General features: G+C 45.2%; 1 protein-coding gene across 3 annotated transcripts in view; it reads right to left on the bottom strand.

The window, feature by feature from the left end:
* The window catches only part of adamtsl3 (ADAMTS-like 3), a 128003-nt gene that overhangs the window by 88242 nt on the left and 15657 nt on the right, over positions 1–24104 (bottom strand). For all 3 annotated transcript variants that reach the window (XM_068710686.1, XM_068710685.1, XM_068710687.1), the window contains exon 3: positions 20398–20508. In XM_068710686.1, coding sequence (XP_068566787.1) covers positions 20398–20508 — 111 coding nt within the window. The remainder of the gene's footprint in view (positions 1–20397; positions 20509–24104) is intronic.

A 24104-nucleotide genomic window follows, 5' to 3' on the forward strand; every position in this document is an offset into this window, starting at 1 on the left:
AGAGGAACCCTGAAAAGTGAAGTGAGAGACACGCGTTGCAGCACTATTTCATCCAAATCAGCTGGGAATGAAGAAGTGCCTCCGATGCAACCAAGCGCTTGTGATGCCGCCAGACGCTGTGCAATGTGAATGAGAACGGTCTCTGTGCGCTGTGTATTGATGAATCCATGGCACTGAAGTGACTGTTTCTCCCACCCTTAAACATGAGGAAATATCTGTGCAATGTTGCACTAAGCTCCAGTAGTACTTCACAAAGCTGGGTGGTATTCATGCTATCGACGCTTCCCACAGGCGTCCGTGTGCTCCAACATGCAATCCATTGATCGTTTCTATTTAAGTACTACAGTCAACGTGTCTTCTGTTTAGGAACCGTGTTTTACTGCTGTTGTAGTTCTTAATCGGTCTTTTATAAAATAAAGTATTGTCCACACTGTATCTGTTGATCAAACCTCACAGACCCGTTCTGTTCCAGCCTCGGTGTGCTCCACAATGACAACGCTGGAGTCTGATGCAGCTGGGAGATGAACTCCTCAAAGTAGCTCCAGCAGCGGGGGCGTGGGGGACTCTGGATTTGATGAATTACAAAAGCCTTTCATTGATGATGTTGAGGAGCTACCAGCAGTTTGAACTGGTGTGAAACCACTCTAGATGTAAACCTGATGCCTCTATATGACCTAATAAGCAAACGAGACCATCAGTGAGAACATTGTCATATTCCTTTAACGCTAATCATGTCCAACTGCCCAAACGTCACAATTCAATTATTGTATTATTACGTACACATATCGAAGTGTACGTTGAGCTGTGAAATGAGAACGTTAGTGCCTGACAGAATGCAGTGCACTGGACTGCTTTCAACACGGAGGCTGGGTCACCACTTTCTGGTTTTACACTAAAATGTGTTTCTGAAAACATCTGAGGCGATGCATGGAGCAATAAGGTAACAGAATCTGGATCAATATTCGATGAGTGCTGCCTGGTACGGCTGTTTGTCTCAGTTTGTCTGGCTCAGTGTTCTATGATAAGATGCTGACGTTGCTGCTTCAGATTTGATTGGCTCTATCAAAGTAAGGTTGTCTAGATATGTGTGGTTTTCAGCAGTAGAGGCCATCGTGAAACCCTGAAAATACACTTTCTCTCTTTTTAAGCGGATGGTTTGTCTCCATGCTTCCAAAAGTCCACAGGTTTCTTCATTACCTGGATTTGTATAATTTTGTAAGTGCTATTTTTTACTGCTTAAAGTGTGTCCTTAAGTGAGTGTACTGGTGGTGCAGCTGAATGAGAGTTTATTAAAAGTCCCTGAAGGACAGGAGGGGAAGCAGCTGTGTAGCCTGGCTCCTTCATCGACAGTAAAAGCATCAAGCAAATGTTCTTATGATGTTGTAGTTCTTTGACACACAACATGAATCATACACAAATCTCTTAGTCTAACCCTAACCCTACTATCCTAACCCTACTATCCTAACCCTAACCCTAGCCCTACTATCCTAACCCTAACCCTACTATCCTAATCCTAACCCTAGCCCTACTATCCTAACCCTAACCCTAGCCCTAGCCCTAGCCCGTGGGCCATATCCGGCCCGTTGGCTGTCGCCGACCGGGACGTCAATGGGAAATTAGGAATAAAACGACTGCTGTTGTTTTTTTATCTCTATCTCTTTACGTACGTTAGTGCGTTCGTAAGCTCTGAGGCTTCACTAAGCTGCTGAAGCAACACGCTCAGAAGATGTTGGTTCTCTCTGGATCGACCTCCATACGTGAACAAACGTTCTCCGTGATGAAGGTGAACAGATCCAGATCCAGATCCTCTCTCTCTGACCACCAGCTGTCAGCTGTCCTCCACGTCTCACCTCACACATCCAACCTGACTGCAGAGCATCGTTCACTGAACTGAAGAACACAAGATGAGCTACTTGGACTACAAACAATAGAGAGAAAAGTACCAATCTATCAGAAAGTGTCTTACTATTATAAATGGATATTAAATATGTATTTTTGTTTGGTTCATTCCTCCTATGGGGTCCCTATGGGGTCCCTATGCTCTTCACAGCCGCTGCTCTCCTTGCATATGGATTAGACGTATTTGTGGTGAGCATGAGGGAGCATCACAGTCACTTTGTCACTTGGGGGTTCAGCGGGGACTCGATCGGTCCTCAACGCTCTGCATGAGACACTGTGAAGCCAGCTGAGAGGGACGCTTCCAGCAGGATGAGCGTGACTCACGCTAGCCTCTCTGCAGAGGGCTGATGACACACAGCAGAAGAAGAGGACAGCGGCTTTGAGGACACGTTTCAACGCGCTGCCAAAAGACTCCAAACTCGGAGGAGTCGACAGACAGAGGAGCAGCTTCATGCGGAGACGATGCACCGGCGCTCTTTGGCAAAGTTTGCCGCAGTGCCGCTTAAAATTCAACCGAAGCCGTCCTGCATTGTCAACATGTATTCCAGTGTAATGCTATTCATATCAGTGCTTTCTGGGCCAAACACAAAGTTGGGGCTATGAGACGGCAGCGGTAGGGAGAAACATCATTAAGAGGATGAATTTCCTAGACGAAAGGAAAGGCGTCCCGGCAGTCGCAGTGTTTCTGACCTGCATTCTGCTTTTGGGGCAAACAATTTCCTTTAGCTCGTGTCATCGTTTCTCTATCCTCAGAAGAAAAGACAGACGGAGGCCAAATTATGTGTGTTCTCTGCTTTAAATATGTTGTTTGAGTTCAGTGCTGTGATAATAAAGACGCTCTAATTGTGAACTTTTCAAAGCATTCTCTCTCAAACACAGTGCTGAACGAGTTAACGTTCAGTCAATTGAGCCCTGGAGGACAATGCTTTGAAGAAGACATTTGAAGTTTTCAGGTGAGAAAGATATTCATCTCTCATCTCATCTTCAACCGCTTGAGAAAGCTATTATGGTGGAAAATAACGAGTAATGAGATGTACCCAAGTACCAGGCGGGGGGGGGGGGGTCCATCCAGTAGTATCATGATCCATTCACAAACACCAAGTATCGATCTTTTATTATATAAAATATTAATATTACAGTTATGGATGTTGGGATTAACGATTTGGCCGTAGCTTCAGTTAAATACATCCTGGTTTCATAACCATGAGACCTGAGGAAGGTATTGATGGTTTCCTGCTTTCCCTTCCTTCCAGTCTGAACAACAGTCTCAACAGCAGTCTGAACAGCAGTCTGAACAACAGTCTGAACAGCAGTCTGAACAACAGTCTGAACAGCAGTCTGAACAGCAGTCTGAACAGCAGTCTGAACAGCAGTCTGAACAGCAGTCTGAACAACAGTCTGAACAACAGTCTGAACAGCAGTCTGAACAACAGTCTGAACAGCAGTCTGAACAGCAGTCTGAACAACAGTCTGAACAGCAGTCTGAACAGCAGTCTGAACAGCAGTCTGAACAGCAGTCTGAACAACAGTCTGAACAACAGTCTGAACAGCAGTCTGAACAACAGTCTGAACAGCAGTCTGAACAGCAGTCTGAACAACAGTCTGAACAGCAGTCTGAACAACAGTCTGAACAGCAGTCTGAACAGCAGTCTGAACAACAGTCTGAACAGCAGTCTGAACAACAGTCTGAACAGCAGTCTGAACAACAGTCTGAACAGCAGTCTGAACAGCAGTCTGAACAACAGTCTGAACAACAGTCTGAACAACAGTCTGAACAACAGTCTGAACAGCAGTCTGAACAGCAGTCTGAACAACAGTCTGAACAACAGTCTGAACAGCAGTCTGAACAGCAGTCTGAACAACAGTCTGAACAACAGTCTGAACAGCAGTCTGAACAACAGTCTGAACAACAGTCTGAACAACAGTCTGAACAGTGTGTTGTACTTAGAGCTCTGTAAAGCACAGAGGAGGTAATGCAGCGTAAAATCTATGCAGGGGCCTTTTAGTCACAAACACCACGCCGATCCATGTGACCCCCCCCCTGTAATAAAAGTATGTGTGGGTAAATGAAAAGATTATGTGTGTGTGTGTGTGTGTGTGTGTGTGTGTGTGTGTGTGTGTGTGTATAAAGCATTAAATCGCATCACAACGTGACAGTTACTGTGGTTACGACAGAGGTGCCCTCGTCCATGCCCGGACAGAAGGAGACGGAGAGGGGAGAGAGGAGCGCTTTGCATTCATTGCCGTGTTTAATTCAATCAGTTTTCAACAGGCTGGGCGGCTCGGTGACTGGTGCCGCGACCCGAGGTGAAGAGGGACCCGAGGAGGAGAACCGACGCCGAGGAGGGCTTAAACTTGATGTATGATGCTGGCGTTACTTGAAGCCTTGAAGAGTAAGAGCCGTGTTGCTACTAGAACGTAGCACTTATATCACCGTTACTGAATCTAAAACAAAACGAGCAGCGCTGGCTCCGCTGTCTCCTGCTGGTGTTACAGACAGGACCGCTGGACTCACCGTGAGCTCTCCTCTTCTGCTGGGCTGAGGGACACGCTGCTCACTACAGGCCAATACAACATATGATGGTGATGAAGAGTGAATCTCACTGCATCATGCTGAGTAACGGGCATGTTCTGGGTCTGGTTTTTCAGGTATTCACATTATTGCAAATATGAATGTGATTTTTTTTAGTTCTTTTCAATCCCAGTAATCTATCTGTGAAAGAAGATACAGATGAAATACGAGCTCATTGTCTGAACGCAGCACAGATACAGATATTGACACGATGAAATCCTCCTCTGATTACCTCATCACCTGAGATCTCCTTCCGTCTGATGGTCTTATTTTCAGATATTGATATTTCCATGTGTGGTGTGAGGGAATGTCACTCTTCTGCCTCTTTCATTTCTACATTGATACTGATCATCCTTATTGCTTTATGCAGGTGAATCTGAAGTCAATCTTTAAACCACCAAAGTCACACAAACTAACTGATCAAGGCAGCGGTCAGCGACCAGCATCTTCTGCACCGTGAGGTAAAATGTATGTTTCTGTCAATGGAGTCCGGTGCTTTTGAAGAGAGCAGTGAAACATTCTAAATATAGCTTACACTTGAACTGATTTAGATGTCCATTGCAGTACATTGCTTCGCTCCCATGCTGGTACTCCTGCTTGTTTCTCCACACGGCTGTACTGTAGGTAACACTCTGATTGTACCGCATACAACCCCTCTTCAAGACGTCCAAACCGTCCCTTTAAGTATTGACACAAATATCTCTTCTGTCACCGCCTGAGATCCGTATTGTTTCATTTCTAAGTAGAGAAGCGTTCCAGTAGAAGTCTTTCCCTTACATTGGAGGTGCAATTATATGAAGCAACTAGAAAATCTTGAGTATTTCACTTTGAGTAACGGAGGAATGACGTCATCTCTTTGGAAGAATTGGAAGCAAACGTGTGTTTGAGATATGAGATGGGCTTTTTGTGAAACGTATTTGCAGGGCATGATTTACATGAGGAGAGGCGTTTCACTCTGCTGTATTTCTGCTCATGGCAGATCTCTTTGTGGGCTTCCTGGCAGCCAATTTATGCCCCCTTTGTCCCCGGAATGAAGCGGCGAAGCAGAGATGAGTGGACCTGCACAAAATGTCACAAGTTTTAAAAACACGCCTATTTTTAGGGATCACGCCAGAGCCATAAAGTTTCACAAGAAAGCTTCTATTCTCTGTTGGCGAACCAGAGACGCTGTGTGTGTGTGTGTGTGTGTGTGTGTGTGTGTGTGTGTGTGTGTGTGTGTGTGTGTGTGTGTGCGCACGCTTGTATTTTGACAAGAATAGAACCATTTAAATTCCTTGAGGAGCAACAACTTCACATGGACACGCACACACACACACACACACACACACACACACACACACACACACACACACACACACACACAGATTACTCAGCTGTGAACGGCTCGCAGCCCTGGATGAGAAACACACTCTCTACATTCTTGACGTTATTGAAGGCAGTGACAAGATGCCCTGATCTCAGATCATAAGAGTAAACATGGCGTCTGACCAGTCGTTCTACAAAAGCACACGGTTTAATGCAGAGTCAGGTAACGGTGTCAAGGACTAATAACACACCAAGTCCAACAAAAAGAGTCCTCTCATGACAATGATCACTCTTCCCACTGGACAGAACAGCCTGAACATCTGGCTTCTTTCTTCTTTCTTCATTCATTCCCTGAACGAGTGACTCTGCAGCGGTCACAGATATTCATCGTGACACCCTCGCTAATGTCTGCCTCCTTTCCTAGAAGCTACTGTTGAAGTGACACATAATAATCAGCAGGGATTGTTGGACAATTATTATAAATAATTAACGTACAAAATACAGAATAAATGTGCTCTCCTCAAGGCCACCAGACTCCACACAATCATTGAAACACACTTTCATTCAAACAAAATCAAACTCGTCAGACCGTCTTTGTTTGTCTTGTTACAACGATTCAATAAGTCTCACATTAATATTACATTGATAACAGATAAAATCAAAGTGACTGTTTACTAACCCGGCCACACCAGAATGAAACACACACTGTAGACGTTTTTCAACTCTTAAACACCTGCATGAATGTCCTGACGGTGGTGGGAAAAGAGTATTAAAGATGGAGTCTAGTGAACCACACCAGTGTTAACGTTATTATTGTAGCGCTCGTCACGCTGCGTTGGGATTGTACCAAAAAACTTCACTGCAGATTTCAACAGTTCAGTGAACGATCAAGCAAGTAAGCAAGTAAGTAAGTAAGTAAGTAAGTAAGTAAGTAAGTAAGTAGGCAACATGTTGAGGAAAAAGTAACCGTGAGCAGCTACTGTCCTTACTGATGCCTGCTAGTCTTTACTCAGGAAACAGCTCCTCCAGACAGCTGCACCTCCACCGTGGAAACAAAATAAACGTGAAGAAGAGGCATGAATGTTGCTGTGTTCATGTTTGTTTAGGCTATGCTTAGGCTGCCTGTGTGTGTGTGTGAGGAGCTAATGAATCTACTGCATACAACAGAAAAACAGACTCGTGTCGAGGGGAATCCCCACGTCACGTCATGGTGATATCAAGGTGGGGATTCCCTCTGGCTACAAGCAGCACGCTTTACATTTGTAGTCATTAAAAGCTTAATGTAGCTTAGTAATAACCTAAAGAAAATGTGCACACACACACACACACACACACACACACACACACACACACACACACACATAACAGCAGCCTCGTCTCTGTAACCATCTTAGTCGTCAGTCTAAAATGATTTTGTACTTTCCAAAATGAACGGCGTGTTTTTCTCTAATGTGCTACTTCGATCCATATCTGTTGGGATTCATTAAGAACCTCGTGTTCCTAACGGGACTAAAGGCGTTCATGTGTTCACAGACAGAGTAGCACTGCTTCAAACTTCTACATGAATGCTTTTCACCTATTCATAAGTCATGCACACCATCACATCGGACAAGGGGATTGGATAACAGGGATTAGTTTTCCTCGCTGGCCTCTCAGGCTTCCGTAGATGTTTCCCTGGTCTCCTCACTACAGGCCTCATCCACGTCCGTCTGCCTGATGTCTGGTCTCAGCTCTCTGCAGAGCGGCTAACTGACGGTGCTTTAACTGACGTGTGCATGCAGACCTCCCAGCTGATGGGGTTTCCACCGTGTTGCTCTCCCTGCATCCAGTCCACTGCCTCCACCTTCATTCAACAACAACAGGCTGAGCCTTCAGGCTACAGCCTCCATCACCTCCAGGCTCATAATATCCAGTCATCATCCACCAGCTCAATGCTACAACAACACTGTGTGTGTGTGTGTGTGTGTGTGTGTGTGTGTGTGTGTGTGTGTGTGTGTGTGTGATTAATGGGTGTGGAAAAAAGACGTGACATAATGTGAATGGGCCTTGTGGTTGACTGAGAAACCCTGAACAATTAAGGCCTTCAACTCATCATGCCTTTACATTGAATGTACGGTAAAGTGCAGCGTGTGTGTGTGTGTGTGTGTGTGTGTGTGTGTGTGTGTGTGTGTGTGTGAAGTAAGTATTCTTAGATGTATGCATGTCAGGATCATGAAATGTATTTTGCTGCATGTTTCCCTCTGCCATACTTCACTGTGTATTCCAGATGTTCCACACACTGGCTGGCATAGAAGCCCCTGGCTACAGACATTAGTGTGTGTGTGTGTGTGTGTGTGTGTGTGTGTGTGTGTGTGTGTTCCATAGCTGGCAGGCAGAGCAGCAGCTCTGTTTCTCTTTCAGCAGCTTAATAATCCGATGCAGGCTCAATTCCAAGACAACCACAGAGGAAAGTGTTAAAACCAGATGTCACAGCTGATCACTCTGCTGCTCAATGGGCCACTTCTACCGTCTGCTTCCTGTCAGGACGGCGTGTGCAGCGAATAAACTACGGACCCAGAAGCTTAAATACAAACTAGCATTCGGAAACCGTCACCTCACATTTGTTCACCGTCATGTATGACGCTGTATGACGCCGTATGGTGTTTCATCTAAACTTTGAAAGAAGCACAAACCTCCTCAAGACCTGAAAGCTGGCTCTGATAAGTACGGAGGCTCACAGCTGACCCAGAATCAACAGTTCAAATCGTGTTAACCATCCCTGGCAACATGTCAAACTACTCCTGAAGAAGAATCCACTCACCCTTCATCAGCTCGGTCTTTTCCAAACCGCTGTCTGGACAATACGTTGCTAACTGGTGCAGTTTGGAGCTTGAGTTGGAGGCAACATTGCAGGAGCAGTTTAAGTCTTAGAGAAAAGGGTTTGGTTTGTCCCATCGGGGCTTCTGTAGAAACATGGCGGTGGAACACAGAAGGAGAGCCGCTCCATACGCAGATATGAACGTCTCATTCTGAGCTAACAAAAACACAATTCTTAGTTTCAGGTGATTATACACTAATGAAAATATGGTTATGAATATCCATTTCTGCTCATTGAGCCCCTGAAATGCTACACACTGGTCCTTTAACCAAAACGTAAGCAGAGAATTTGACTAAGTTAAAGCGGACCACATCCAGGACTCAGGACGTGAACCCCATGCTCTGTCATGGAGACGTATTTGGCCTTGTGGACGCATCAAGGCGGCAGTTATGTTTCCTGCAAAACAAATAGACATAAAAGGAAAATATCATGTAATCTACCATCAGCAGACATTACAGCTGCTTTTAAAGGCCACACCTTTGATCCTCTGGGTGTCCTACTGCCGGGAGAACAGAGCTTCTCAGACCTTCACAAGGTCTGGAGAGCTGGTGAGATGTGTTCTGCTCTCTGTGTCAGGATCCTTTAAACTATTGTCAAAGGCAATATATTAATATATATATATTGCAACAAGGAATTTGATGCATACTCACATAATGAGGCTGATATTATTTCATTTTTCCTCTTGACAAGACCAAACACAAGTATGTGTGAGTCCTTCCTCAGATACAGTAGCAGAGCACCGGAGCCCCACAGACTCTCACTCCACACACTACTCGCTTTGTGAATACTGTATTCCTACCGGACTCACATACTGAGGAACAACACACACACACACACACACACACACACACACACACACATCGGTGTGTGTGTGTGTGTGTGTGTGTGTGTGTCACGTTACTAATTTGAATCATTAAGCTTGGGAACCCTAAGAGTTGTATCCTCCTGTCACATTTTACTCTCTGTAGCTTTGATTTTCACTGCAGTGTAAAAGTCCTGCACCTCTATGGAAACAACACACTCATGGCTAGAAGCAGAGAGAACTCTAACAGGTAGTATTACACAGTTACCATGCCATACAGCCTAAAAAACAATAAAATGCAAGTTTAATTTCTATGATAATTCATTTGACAGAAAATGGAAAACACTGTAATCTATAATCTATATATCTATAGATCCAACATTATTCCAAGTGTCCACCGATGTTACCAATGTGAGAGTAAACGTGTTCTATACATTGACCTGTTAACATCTTCAGAACCGGTACTTATGTCCTGTCCTCTCTGTTTGTCACGTGACTGTTGGTCTCAGGTAAATCCATCATGGCTTCCTGGCTGTGTTGAAGAGCCCAGAATTTAATGGCTTTTTTTGCAGTATCTGGTTAAAGCGAACGGTTTATTTATGTATTTATTAATAGTAGTCACACACGATGTGTTTAAGGACCGGCAGTAAGACCCGACATGAACGATAACAAAGCTGTTCACAGCTTCTGGTGAGGATTGAAGGTGTAGTTTCAAGAAAACATGCTTTTTAAAAAGCAACACTTTTCCATTATTAGGGAAACAAAGTACAGTGCAGAGCTGATGGCTCTGAAGCACGTACGGTAACGCTGAAGAGACATGAAGCACCTGAGATACAGAGAGGAGGATGAACACGTGACACCTGTATGTGTGGGAATGCAGAGCAAACACTGACACTCATTCATATTGTTGCTCTGCAGCTTCAGGCCTTTGAAGAAGAGCAGCCATGAATGTTGCATGAGGGAGAGCGAGTACGGAGCAGCGCGAGGCTGAAGCTTAGCCTAACACCAGCCAGCGCAGAGCTAACCACGTCACTGGCATGGTTCAACCTGATCAACACCGCTGAAGGTCACTAGCTACACTACGTGTGCTGAGCATGAACACAAACTACTCCCATTACAGCTGTTGTTTGTTTGAGACTATACTATCTTTAAAGAAGTGAGTGTTTGCTTTCTCAGGCTGGCGTCTGCACTCCAAAGACTGCTTGTTGAAGACAGAAGTTCCACTCCGTAGTACATGACTTATACTGAACACAATATGATTCTAAAACCAGACGCGCTTCCAGTCATTCAGGTTCCAATGAGATCTTCATTTCACCGATAACGCCGAGCTCCTTTCTGCAGAGACGGGTTGGTACTGCAGCGGTGGACCTTCTGTACTCCATACGAGCGGCTCTGAAGAGAATTCACTATTTGAACAGTATTTAACTCAGCCTGATGGAAAACCTTTTAAGAATCTGTTGGTGGAAGACATGAATGATAGATACCTATAATTCAAATATGGTCTCCAGTGTACGACTCCAGGCCTTTCACTCAACCACTCTATAGAGACTCTAGATATTAATAGCAGAAAATCATGCAATTTATCTACATTTCCTCATACAAATAGTGAGACGAGTAAGTTTCTCCTGGAACGTTTCTCAAGCACCGTCCAACAGGCAGTGAGCAGAAGACACATACGTCTGAGACACACAGTATCACAAACACTCCAGAATCCAACAGGCTGGATTGGAACTCAAGTGTGTGCAGTTATAATCTCATCATCATAAATCAACCTGCCAACCGCGGAACAGCATTTATGAGAAACCTGTAGCAAGCGGGTAAACCCCCCCCCCCCCACACACACACACACATACACACACAAATCCACACCACAGACCACAGTGTGGCTGCAGGGTCCACACCACAGACCACCTCGTCTCCCAATGTGTCGCCTCAAAAATAAGCATTAGAGCAAAGAGCCATGAGAACACAACCAGGGTTTCTCCTTTAACTGCCGTTAGAAGGCCACTTCCAGCACAGCCATTCATGAGTCTGTGTCTGGACAAGCAAACCTCCCACCGCTGCCCGGTCACACGTCAAGAGCAATAAATAATATCAAAACACACACAAAGGCTCTTTGTCCATGCCACCAGTGGGTCTGACGGTGTGTCTTTTACTCCTCACAGTCTGGATGGCTTTGATGTGTTCAATATGAAGACGTGATGGACCTGATTGGTCAAAATGTCGGTCTAGGTTAGGAGCAGAGAATCAGTCCACTTGAGACTTTTCACCGTCAGCAAGAAAGTGAATGAACTTCAGGTAGTGTGTGAGGAGCTTCCTGGAGAGGTTAACATGCATGCAGTGATATAAGAGCTGGTGGACATTTCTCCATTCAAAGAAGGGCAAAGAACTGCACTGAAGACTTGATGTAAAAGATGAGTTTGTGTTTTCCTGACTTGCTTCGGTAAGAATGTGTTAGTAAGACCTCAGAAGTGCCCTTTTTATGACTGTTCCCAACGATTCGGAGTAACAAACATCATGTGGAGGGTCAGGTTATCTGGCCATGTTCAGTGTGTTGCTGAGCATTTGATCAGAACCACTCAGAGCGACTAACACACTCTCAAACTCCATGGAGCTTCATAGCCTCTTTTGGCTAATGGTCTTGGTTTTCACAGAGCTAAACAGACCAAAAACAGAGCTAAACAGAGCTAAACAGAGCTAAACTGAGAGTAAATGTTGGACTTGAATCCATGGTGTGGACAGAAACACAACCATGTGTCTGCTGAGAGTCTACAACAATGCTAACAAATTAGCCACAACAATACTCAACCAAGGATCGAGGCCAGTTAAGAGCAGTGAGAGGAGTTAGCATCAAACAGGGAATAACAGGTGTGTGTAGCCATCAATGACCACACAGAGTATTATGCCGTTTGGTGCGTCAACATGCGAGATCAGCCGTGGACGGACACAGAGATGCACATATCTCCCGGCGGAGATAATAAAAGGCTCAGAATAAAGATGTAGTTTAGTCTGAGCCTGGAAGCTTGAGGGTTGGCTTACAATCCCACATAACACGGCCCGCATCATGCTTCCCTCTCTGGGCCTCACACTGGTACCCGCTCATGTTCAGCACGGCTCTCCTCCAGCTCCACAAATCACCTTTTGTAAATCCGTTTCCCACGGACGGGATGGAAGCGAACGAAACGCAGCTGAGCCAGCGGCATGCATAGCTGCAGATCTGTGTGAGGCAGCACGCTCTTATTGGAGCAGGACCTTAGGGAAATAAAATAATTATTAATCACGAGCGTCTCGCCCCCCTCCAACGCAGGTAAAACATAATGACTAGCCTCTTCTTCTCATTCCCACGTATCCATAAAAGTGTGACGAGGCTGTGCGACAGGAGAAAGCTTTTATCTCAGTGGAGGCGTTGTGCCTCCGCCCTTGTAGACGGGAGACTGTGAACGAGAGCAGTGCAGAGGTTATGAAGGGTAGAGGGATGTTAGCTCAGTCATAACCAGAGAGAGATCAGGCTGTCGCTGCTGGCCGCCCCGCTGCGACGTCTCCTACCCGAGTCACGTTCTGTATTCGTGGCTCAAGCCTCTGCCCGACGACGGGCAACAAAGTGGCGTCTGAGCTGCGAAAGCCCGACGTCTCAACGCAGCTGGTCACACTCCACGCCCTGATGCAGTCATTTGACCTGGGCCCAGTCGGACCATGTGAAGCGATGGCAAGCCCAGAGCTCCGCTCCTCGCTGTGACAGAAGACTCAGAGCTGCTTAGAGGCGTGAGGAACTTCAGGAACATTCACATTACAGTCACAAGGTGGCCAAACAGCCTCCCTATACACACACACACACACACACACACACACACACACACACACACACACACACACAGTGTGGTCAGGTGATCTTTGTGAGCCTCTTGGTTGATTCTGGATGAGACTGGTTGCATCTCTCGTTCTGTCTGCAGCTGAAAGGTTCCTCTTTCACTGCTTCCACTTTGCCTTTCCTAACGTTACATCATGTTCAGGGGTGACTGCAGTATTTAGCAGAAACTAATTAGAACGTATCAAACCAGAAATGAATGAACTCTAAACACCATCTTCTCTTAACTTTAGCTGTTCTGTTTTTATCCGCCTTGCTTTTTGTGGTTGTAAACTAGTTTGTTTACCTCTGAATAGATACAGTATCTGATGCCATTCCTTAATCCTCAGCCTGATTCATGCGACCAATCACTTCTTCAATTTCCAGTTTTCCGGCTCTAGAACTTCCCATAAGGCGTCATTAATCCACTTATTCCTAGTCTGTTGCACCTAATGCACCATGCAGCTTAGTTAGCTGTCAGTTCATTATAATGTGATGTGACAAGGAGTCATTTTATAGTACATCGGTAGAGCTTGTATTGGTAGATATGTTTCTTTTTTTCAATTTCCCATCTATTGTCTTCATTTCATGTAATCTGTAAAATGAAGCTGTATTGACCTCGAATGAAAACCTTAAAGCCTTCATGTTTTATTCTGCTGGCAGTAGAAAGTATTACAAGTCAACTGTTTCTCTAAAGGACCCATGAATGTGAAGTATCTTTACAAATCAAGGACACAGCTGCATGGTCAGATAACACCAATAATGCTGAAAGTAAAGAGTAAACTATAGCGAGTGAGTTTTGTAAGGAATAGCAGGAGTATTCTAGTGCGTTTTGTTTTCCATGTCTCCAGATATCCACTAAATCAATGATTCTCAACTGGTGGGTTGTGACCCAAAAGTGGGTCAGGGACCGTTTTCAGTGGGTCGCGGGCCTTTGCCTGAAAAAATAAAATAAAATCCTGTGCTTTTATTTTGAAGGGGATTTTTTATGCAGCGGAGTGTCTATTCACACTCCTTACCAGTATTTGGCGCTAATGCTTTTTAATGCTAATAGACACCCATTTCACAGCATAGGAGACCCACACAGTCTGTTTTCATGCTAATTGAGCGAAACAGAAGTCTGACAGCGACTACATGAGAGATGGATTTACTACATCGAGGACAAAAGAAGACAAACACCTCGGAGTGTTTTGTGCAGCGAGGTTCTGCACAAGAAAGCATGAAGCCGTCAAAACTGAAGCAGAACCCCCTTCTCTCAAAGATGAACCTGTTGAGAACTTTCAAAGACGACTTCGAGACCTGAGGACGTCACAGACGTGTCTCACTGACCTGCAGACGGGGACGTGTTGATCAATCAACAGAGGATGAACCGAAACTATTCCTCCGTCAAACGACTCTATGAGTAGTGAATGAAGACATGTCGACATCAAACAACAGACCACAGCTCGATATAAGGCAAGCGGCCATTTTGCATTACAAAAGGAGAATCTACAGACGTAACAAACAATCAGGTCTACTGGTTTACTGGAACATGTGGGACGAGGACTGACGGGAACCAGAGAGCTCCTACTACTACGACTGAGAGGACACGTTCAGCTCAGGTTCAGACTGATCCATCGGTTCATCAAACACGTCTGAGAAGATGAACATTTGGGTCGCGGCTCGTCATTAAGGGGTGATGGCGGGTCCGGCGGCCAGACCAGCTGAGAACCAGTGCACCATGTAATAACAGCGTACACCTAATACAACGGTGTACGCTGGGAGTGTTGTGTAAGCTGCGTGATCCGTCTCTCGATGGATCCAACGTCGCCAGCTGTCAGGTATTCCCCAGGGAGATTTGTAATGGTCAGAAACACATGATGCAATTTGTATTTCATGGAGAGGTTCGTTTACTGGAAGGTTTGTGCGATTGTTTCGGGGCAAAGAGACGAGCTATGTCAGAGTCAGGCCACTAGGGCAATATTTTGGATTTGAAGCCGAAGAAGAAGAAGAAGAAGAAGAAGAAGAAGAAGAAGAAGAAGAAGAAGAAGAAGAAGAGCGAGAGTGGCTGCTAAGTCAAGAGCGACACCTTGTGGTAAACGTCCAGTGTCTGGCTTCATACCAAACCACTGCGACATTTTATTCAAACTAATAATAGACAGTATGACTGATAATAAGAAGTCTAGTCGCGGCCGTACTAGGCTACCATGATTTACTCTGTAAGAAGACAATCAGAGTGGGCTGAGGCCGACTCAAACCAATAACAGGACCAGTGGGTCTGAATTATAACACACTGATTATGTTTATTGAAGAATATCCCCTTTGTGAGAATAATATCTCTTGAAATATGAAAGGTATTAAACAGCATGTTGACAGGATCCAACTGAAGCAACTTTAACATTTGAGTGCTTTCGAGATGCACATTTATGAACTCATTTGCAAGTAATTAAATCAAAGTGCCACTCTTCCTGGTTGCTGTCTCAGCCGGTGGAGGAGCTTACTTGCACTACATCCAGCTCCGCTACCCCAACGGAGAGCATCGTGAGCGGCCGCCTGAGAGAGCAGGAGTAGGCGGAGTTAGGCGGCGACGTGCAGCTGGCGGAGATCAGATCAGCGTGTGAGCCAGACCCCCTCCAGGTGTGGTCTGGCTGAGTAAATCGTATTAATGGCGTCAGTGCATCCAGCATCGACACCTGCTTCAACATGTGGTTTCCTGTATCCAGTAACAGCATGCAGCTACAGAGCTCACGTTAATACCGGTCGTGTATGAGATCGTATTCTTACAGTCAGAGCTGTAGAAGGACAGAGGCTGTAGACTGAAAGGCAGAGCAGCTGTTAATAGCAGGAAGTGACATTGTCAGGGGAACAAGAACTGGCGGTTAACAACCTTTGAGAGTGAGCAGTGGCCAGCGTCACTCACTCATGCTGTCGTAGAGCATTTCTCCTGCCTCCACAGAAAGCGATTGTCCTTTCACTGATCCGGTTGTTCCGTTTGAACGGTGCCGAGCAGTTGAAAAGGAAACCGTGGCTCCGTCGCCATTTCTTCTTCATACAGCTCAGAATCAGAATCACAATCGGTTTAGTGCCAAGTGCGTTTGCACATACGAGGACTCCGGCTTGGTGGTCGGTGCGTGACAATCCTCCCACACCGCTACAGTGAAAACCAGGCCTCCTACCAAAGACTGCTGACTGCCAGCCCGGGTGCATGTGTGTGTGTTTAATCAGCAAGTGATGAGAAAAGATGTCTTACATGTATGTGTGTGTGTGTGTGTGTGTGTGTGTGTGTGTGTGTGTGTGTGTGTGTGTGTTATCACAGCTTAGTGCGTTCTGTTGTCATACGTTACCTTTCATCTCACTTTCTCCTCTTAGAAGAAGCACACACAGTCCTCTCTGATTAATTCAGAGCTTTCTACGTTGCTTTCCTCCAATCAATGTTAAACTACTTTCAATGAAATTCAAGACTTCCTGCAAAGTGTTTCGCATTAAAAGCTCTTGAGTAGCTCAAGAGGCACTTTTGCTTTAATGCAGGCTTTTCATGTGAGACGTCTGCAGGACATTTTGTTCACAGTAGTGTAAGTGTACATTATGATGAATATAGCAGGAGAACCACTGCAGTGTGATTACCTGGTCTTTATTAGGTACTTTATGTGTCAATCTAGTACAGTACGTGTGCTAGTAGCTAAATAAGCCATTCAAATCATACTTGTTACCTTATTTGATTATCTGCATTCATTTGAATTCTGGCTTTTATTTTAGACTCCACACATTTTCAACAAACATCCAACATGTCTGGTGGTCACTAGCAGTGAGCTAAACAGTGGAGCAGTGTCTTTGCTCTGAGGACGCTGTCAGTGACTGGAACCAGACGGTTTGGTCAACATGGTCAAATCACAGAGTAACAACCTGAGCCCAGGTTACTACTTCTTTTACCAAAAGAATATCTTATTCAGTTGCAGTCAAATACTTTGACAGTCGTCCGAAACATAAACCGTTCTACTGTACAACAGTTCATCACTGAGAACAAACTGTACCGTAAGAAACATGCAAAATGTCTCAATAAACTCTTTCAATGCCCTTAAACCCTTTAAACGGAAGTATTCTTTATATTGAGACAACGTTTAGTTCCTCCTCTGATGTGTTCAAGATTCCTCAGTTGTTCAGTTTAAAGCTACAGTGTGAAGGATTTAGTGGCATCTAGTGGTGAGGTGGCAGATTGCAACCAGCTGAACACTCCGCTCAGCCATCCCTCTCCCAGCGGTGGAGAACCTCTCCTCAGAGCCAGTGTTTGGTTTGACCTCCACCCCGTGTTCTAGATAGGAATAAAAGCATTCATCTTTTCTCACAACATCTGCACCTGGTGTTTAGAGCGCATGAAGACATGAACTAGCACTAACTGGTAACTTAGCGTTTTCTATGCTAACGGCAACAAAACAGTGGGTGACATCAAATTGCGTTATATATCCATGTTGTTGTCCGTGTTGGCCCATTCACCAACCAGCGTATGTTTGATATGCATCATACCTTCCATGTGCATCTGATGAACACATGGAAGGACGGATTACGTGTGCACCAATCTCCAGGTTATTCAGATCGCTACAGGATTCTAACAACATCCTGTGTGGAGCTGCATCCTGACTGCTCTCCGTCTCAGCGACTACCTTTAGAAACTCGGATGAGGTGTTCCTGGTTTCTATTGAAGTACCGGAATATTCAAGATGGAATATTCAGGTTACTCAAAACCGGAACAGGGCCCGAACCATGTTAAGGGCTGGATGGACGGAACAAATGTTCCACTCAAGACAAATGTACCCAGAGGTCTCCTGAACTGAATCCCTGTTAGCTGAGCCATTACACTCCAATGACACACGCTTAGATAACCTGGGCCACATGAAGATGGAAGGACTGGAGGAGCCCTCCTAAATGTTTCAAAAGAGTCCATCTCCTCTGAAGAGTGAAGCGGTGACAGACAGACGTTTACAGAGTCCATTCCTTCCTCCAGAGCCCTTAAAGGAGTGCTCAATGCACCACGTCATCCTCCACCTCTGCTCATCACGCAGCAGAAACAACAACACTGACCACTGCGGATGACCAGAGGGCTCCAGGCAACTCATCCCAAGTACAACCTCTCCAAACAGCACTCCGGAGTGTCATCAGTTAGTCCAAAACACAACGCACTCTCCTCACCCTTCGTCCTTATTAACAGCACTCAAATGCCAGATAAATCACTTTACTGAATACAAAATGTCCATATTAAAAAAGTTATGAGGAGAAGAATGGGTGCAGTGTGTGTGTGTGTGTGTGTGTGTGTGTGTGTGTGTGTGTGTGTCTAAAATCAATTCCCTTTGACACAACATAGAGGTTTCATTCTCGGTGTTGCATATAAAGTAGAGAAATGCTCTCTTTGTATTTTTGAAGCAGAGAGTAGAAAAGGACCTCCTCATCACAGAGCTTTACAGGAACACATGAGCTCAGTTCTGTGTGGTCAACAAGCTCTGTGCTGATGGGGGAGGGTGATATAGATGTGCATCAGAGAATGGAACAGCTCTGACTCAAGCCATGCTAGTCTCACTTGTGTAATCATTTCCCATAGGAAAGCAGGTTTTGATCACTTTTGAACACTGAACCCTGAAGTTCAAGCTCCAGCACCAGGTTTGTATGAATCTTCACCGATTACAGTCCGCTAGAGGCCGCAAAGTTTGACAATAATTGGACAAAATATCATCACGTTATCTATGTCGACAACATAAGGAAAACTAAACCTAGCCTGACAACCTGCCAGCGTCTCACTGAGGAGGAAGTCTGTTCGATCCTTTTGTCTTTCAGCTTAACGATACAGAACGCTGGCAGGAGGAGTTCTGTCCACGGGGAGGAGGAGGCGCTCCCTGCCTCTGGTGTGAGCTACGTCAACCCTAGTGGTGTAATGGATCTTTGTCGATCCGCCCCTCATGGTTGGTCACGCATGTTTAGTTGAACAGTTTAACCATCACAGTGTGAAATGACCTTTCAGTAACGATGGTTATCGGCCGGTATTCAGTAAAGAAATGCGATCACGTGATCGGCATTAAGGCTTTCTAGTCGCTGATCCCTGGAATAGTTACACGGTGAATTAGCTGGGGATGCTGACGGCTAACGTACGGAGGTTCCATTCATTTACACTGTGACGAGTTCAAGCTCTGCTCAGTGAAAATGAGCATTGGGTGAAAGTAAATTATGAAGGTAAAGTGATGTGTTCAAAAGTAATCTAGTAATCTAGACGTTTTCACAGCAATCAAAAATAGATATTAGAGAGTTTGATAATAAAAGATGTTTCTATTTTTCTAAATATCTCCTATAGATAACAACAAAGAAACAGGACAACTGAGATCCTCTTTGGGTTGGGGTTATTCCTCGTCTGTGGATGTCTTGCTGATCCGCTGGCTGCTGTTCTGCGTGTCCACCAAGCAGAATGTGAGCAACAGAGAAATGTGAGAGAGCGTTGTTTACCGTCCTGGTGGGAAAAACACAGAAAGCAGCACCGCTGACACTTCAGATGCGCTACCTGCAGCGCGCTGCCAACGAGCAACAACCGGAGCGTGCATCACTGAGAGCATCCAGCTCACACAGAGGTAGATCACAGAGACGACCTGTTACTCCACCGACCTGTAGCGTCTGATCCAGTCTGCTGCACTGAGGCCTCACCATCTGCTGCTGCTGCTACCAGCAGTGAACGCAGTGCAGTCTGTCCGTGCTGGACCATCATTTCAACCTGACATTCATGACACAGAGAGGGATGCTGGCCCGTTTGTGCCGCTCAGATAAATCTACTCTTTTGTACTGTCATGAGTGTGTATGTGTAAAATATGTATCTGGCATCTTTGGAACCTATTTCTATTCCCAATGTTGTCGACCGCACACTGGCAACCTACTCTAATATGTCAGCAGTACAACTGTAAAGACAGACACAAGAGTCAGCATTTTGCTCACTGCTGTCTTACTGCAGAACCAGAACATTTCAAACACTTCAGCGTTACACTGAACAAGCACTTCCCCAGAAGGCAACAGGTCACAATGAGCTATCCCTGACATGACAACATGAAGCGTAGCTGCAGAAACACACTCAGGTTCAAACACCAGCAGCAGATGAAGAGAGAGGGGCTGACCTGGTCGTCGTACTTGTAGGTTAGAAGCTGATCTTCTGTAGCATCCTCCATGAAGCTGCCCTGAGGAGAGAGGGAGAACTCTGGCAGGAACACCGCTCTCTGGGGCTGACTCTGTGCGCACGCACACACACACACACACACACACACACACACACACACAGACACACACACACACAAAGTTTCATTGCATCAGTATTCAGGTGAAGTGCATGGGAATAATATTAAGAGGAGATGAATAGTGTCAAATGATGGAATGAGACATGAAAATGTATGTTTAAATATGCAAATAAGGTATTATCTCATCAAATGTGTAAAAATGAATATACATTTCAAGAAAATACATTTGAACATTAGATTCAAAATTCTTGTTTCATTTTGGAATTCTCCTTTTAACACTCCATAAATCAGTAAAACAAACAGCCCTTTTAAATGTACTGATGACTTCTGGTGACTAGTAGTTCTTTTGATTACCAATGCTGATGCACTTATTGTAAGTCGCTTTGGATAAAAGCTTCTACTAAATGACTGTAATGTAATGTAATGTATAATCAATACATGTTCCATAAATCAGGCATGAAATGAGATGTGAACAAAGCCTTCAGTAGAAACCTTCACAATGTTTACAAAATGGTCATTAAAGATAAGTATGGTAGAAGTTTTTACATTATGCGAGACACTACAGCTGAATATTGTAAAAAATAAAAGAACGACTAATACATATGAAACTTCCTCAGTTGATTACTCACATTAAGACAAGTATGTGTTGTGTAGTAGAATGTTTCTGAAATGTTTAAATATGAAAATGAGGCATTATCTAAAGCTAATCCTAATGATGTGTACTTAGTCTGAAAGAGCTCATGCGATGGAAGCTAAGGAGTCAAAATCTCTGCATAACAATCTCTGTTTTTGGGGTTTCTTCCCTTAAAATTCTACACACACACACAGCTGAGTCATCCAATTGGAGCCTTTGTTGAGTTCAAGGGTGATGAATCTGATGTCAGTCACTCCTGGGATCATTTAGTGATCTTAAGTCTGGACCTCGCTGGTGTTTTCTACACAGAGGGTGTGGAATCACCTCCCCTTCCCTCCACCTTCTTAACTCACAGCAGACAGAACCCTCTGCTGACTCGTTACACAGAGAACATAATAAATATATGTTCCGTTCATTTCACTGTGATTTACACACAGACGCTGGATTTCTAGATGACCAGCAGAACCCAAAGGCAGGGAGGGGACTGAGCAAAGGGACTGAGACGGGATAGGAATAACTGGCATCTGGCATTAAGAGGAGTCCCCAGAGAGCGAGGCTGAGAGTGAGTGTGTAGGCGAGAGCCCAGGCCACTTGAATAGTGTGCGAGACAGATGATCTACCATTAAGATTAGCAGGAGTGTCTCCTGCATGCTTTTAGAGCCACTTAGAGACAGACACAGCAGAAGTGCCACCGCTATGTGTTTCCCTGAGGAGTGTCAGAGGCTGGCTCCCTTTCATCCCTTAGTAACCTCTTTCCTTTCCCTCTCTCTTAAATGACCACGAGTCGCAAGATGGCGAGAGACGAAAACCAAGACCCTGTCCCAATGCCAAAGACCCCCTAAAGCTTTGAACCCTGAACCCTCATCTGACACTCACCTGGTGCAACACGGTTAAAACACGGTTGTGTGTTTTACGTCTCAGGCTTCCACAGGTGAACCCGTGTTTAAAGTCACTATTGCTATGAATTGTGGGTAATTCCCTTAGAAAAAGTCTGCAGAAACAAAACGTCTGCGAGAAGCTCCTCAAACAAAACCCTCACCAACTCTAACGCGTCCGTTTGACCCGTCCGTCCACCCCGGACCTCCTCCCCACGCTAAAGTGTTGCTTCAACACTACGTCGCTCCACTCCCTACAAATGTCAGGCGTAGCAGGCTCCTCTGAACTCCATCCTGAAGCAGAGGTGTTCCCTGGTAAAGGATCACCAGTAGAGCTCCTTCAACGAGTCTTCCCCTCAGCCGCATGCTTTATAGAGGCTTCAAACTTTCAAACTGGAAACATATGAGTTTTCTGATCTGATGCTCCTCTCAGCAAGAACATTGTCCTCCAAAAACCTTCCAATTCATGACACCATTTCTACCCACCGCAACCAATGAACGACCAGCATCACCTTTAAGCTTGAATCCCACTTCCTCTTACCACATACACTCTTCACTTATTCATTACACCCTAACTGGTTTATTTCTATTTACAAACCACACCTACATCTCAATCTTCATATGAACATAGTAAGCATACGAAAAACAAGACCTAGTGTTTGTCTTATTATCCAGTCACATATTATCTTAACATTATTATTACAATTGATGGTACTTCTTAACCGGGTTACACTCAAACGGTGGCTGTTCATGTTTTGCCACTCTCTTTGGTGCAGTATCCCGGGAACAATACCTCTCATCTCCTACACATGACTTCAATAGATGATGACTTGCACTTTGTGTAAGACAATGTGTGCTCATACTCTGACAGCTGTTCTGCAACACAGCTCTAATCAAGGTCAGTATGAGTGGGTTGGAACTGAAAATACAATGTCTGAACGGGACATGCTTTGTCATCCCAACAGAGGACGGTGTCCATACAAGGCCACACACGCGGCGACGGTAAGTCAGCTCGCCTGGCTGTGAAGCTACTGAGTCGTAGCCGTGCAGCGCCGCGTGGAGCAGTTCCCCTAATTGAGTTTACACACCAGTGGAAGGACGGTGTCAGGACGGCTGTCACCCTGCCAGCTCCCCGCAGCGGCTGGTTCACACTAGATCACTGGCTTACTTCAAGGGAGCCGATACTGGGATAATAATACGAGGAGGGCAACCCCCATCCCAGGGGACGCATACTGTACCGGAGGAGGCAGCTGCTGCATAGTGTGGGAGGGATTACTTGTTAAAGCTGGAGGAGGAACTCCTGTGCAGCAGGTCAGAAATCAAGGCTCGAGTTTGTTCACGTCAAGACAGATGAAATATTGTTCAGCTCCAGTCGCTGATCGCGAAGACTTTAAAGCAGGGGTTCTGAACATTTTCACGGTCAGGTCCAAAACATATGCCGGAACCATCGATATGAGGGATGCATCAATTTAAACAACAGCCTGTTTGAATTACAGCGCCGTCTGATGCCACCAAGGGATGTTACGATACCAGAAATTTGTAGTTGAAACCAGTGAAATTCCATGATTCTCAATATCCGGTTCGATACCCGGTAAAAAAACAGTAAATCCCATGGACCTTAACAAAGTCTGTATTTTTTATTATTAATCCCTGATGATCCACCTCAAGTATCTCATCAAAAAAAATTACAAAAATATATTTGAACAAAATAATTTATCTTCTCTCAAAACTCAATTCTACTGAAGAGCTTGAATCCTTCAACCTTGGTATGTCTTGGTACGAGACGGAGCAGGTTCTCATCCAGGCTCTTGTCATCTCTGACTACTACTCTACTGACACTCTCTACTCGCCGGAGCCCCGGCGTCGGCCATCAGACCTCTGGAGCTTGTCCAGAAAGCTGAAGCTCGCCTGGTGTTCAATCGCCCCAAGTTCTCCCACACAACTTCCTTCCTCTGTTCTCTACACTGGCTCCCTGTAAGAGCTCATCCAGTCTAAGACTCTGGTGCTAGAATACAGGGCAGTGAAAGGAACAGCTCCTTCCTATCTCCAGACCACGGTCAAGACCCACACCCCCACCCGAC

Source organism: Cebidichthys violaceus, unplaced genomic scaffold, assembly GCF_023349555.1.
Source record: "Cebidichthys violaceus isolate CVI_PGR_0920_01 unplaced genomic scaffold, fCebVio1.0.p SCAF_16, whole genome shotgun sequence".
Classification (NCBI taxonomy): Eukaryota; Metazoa; Chordata; class Actinopteri; order Perciformes; family Stichaeidae; genus Cebidichthys; species Cebidichthys violaceus.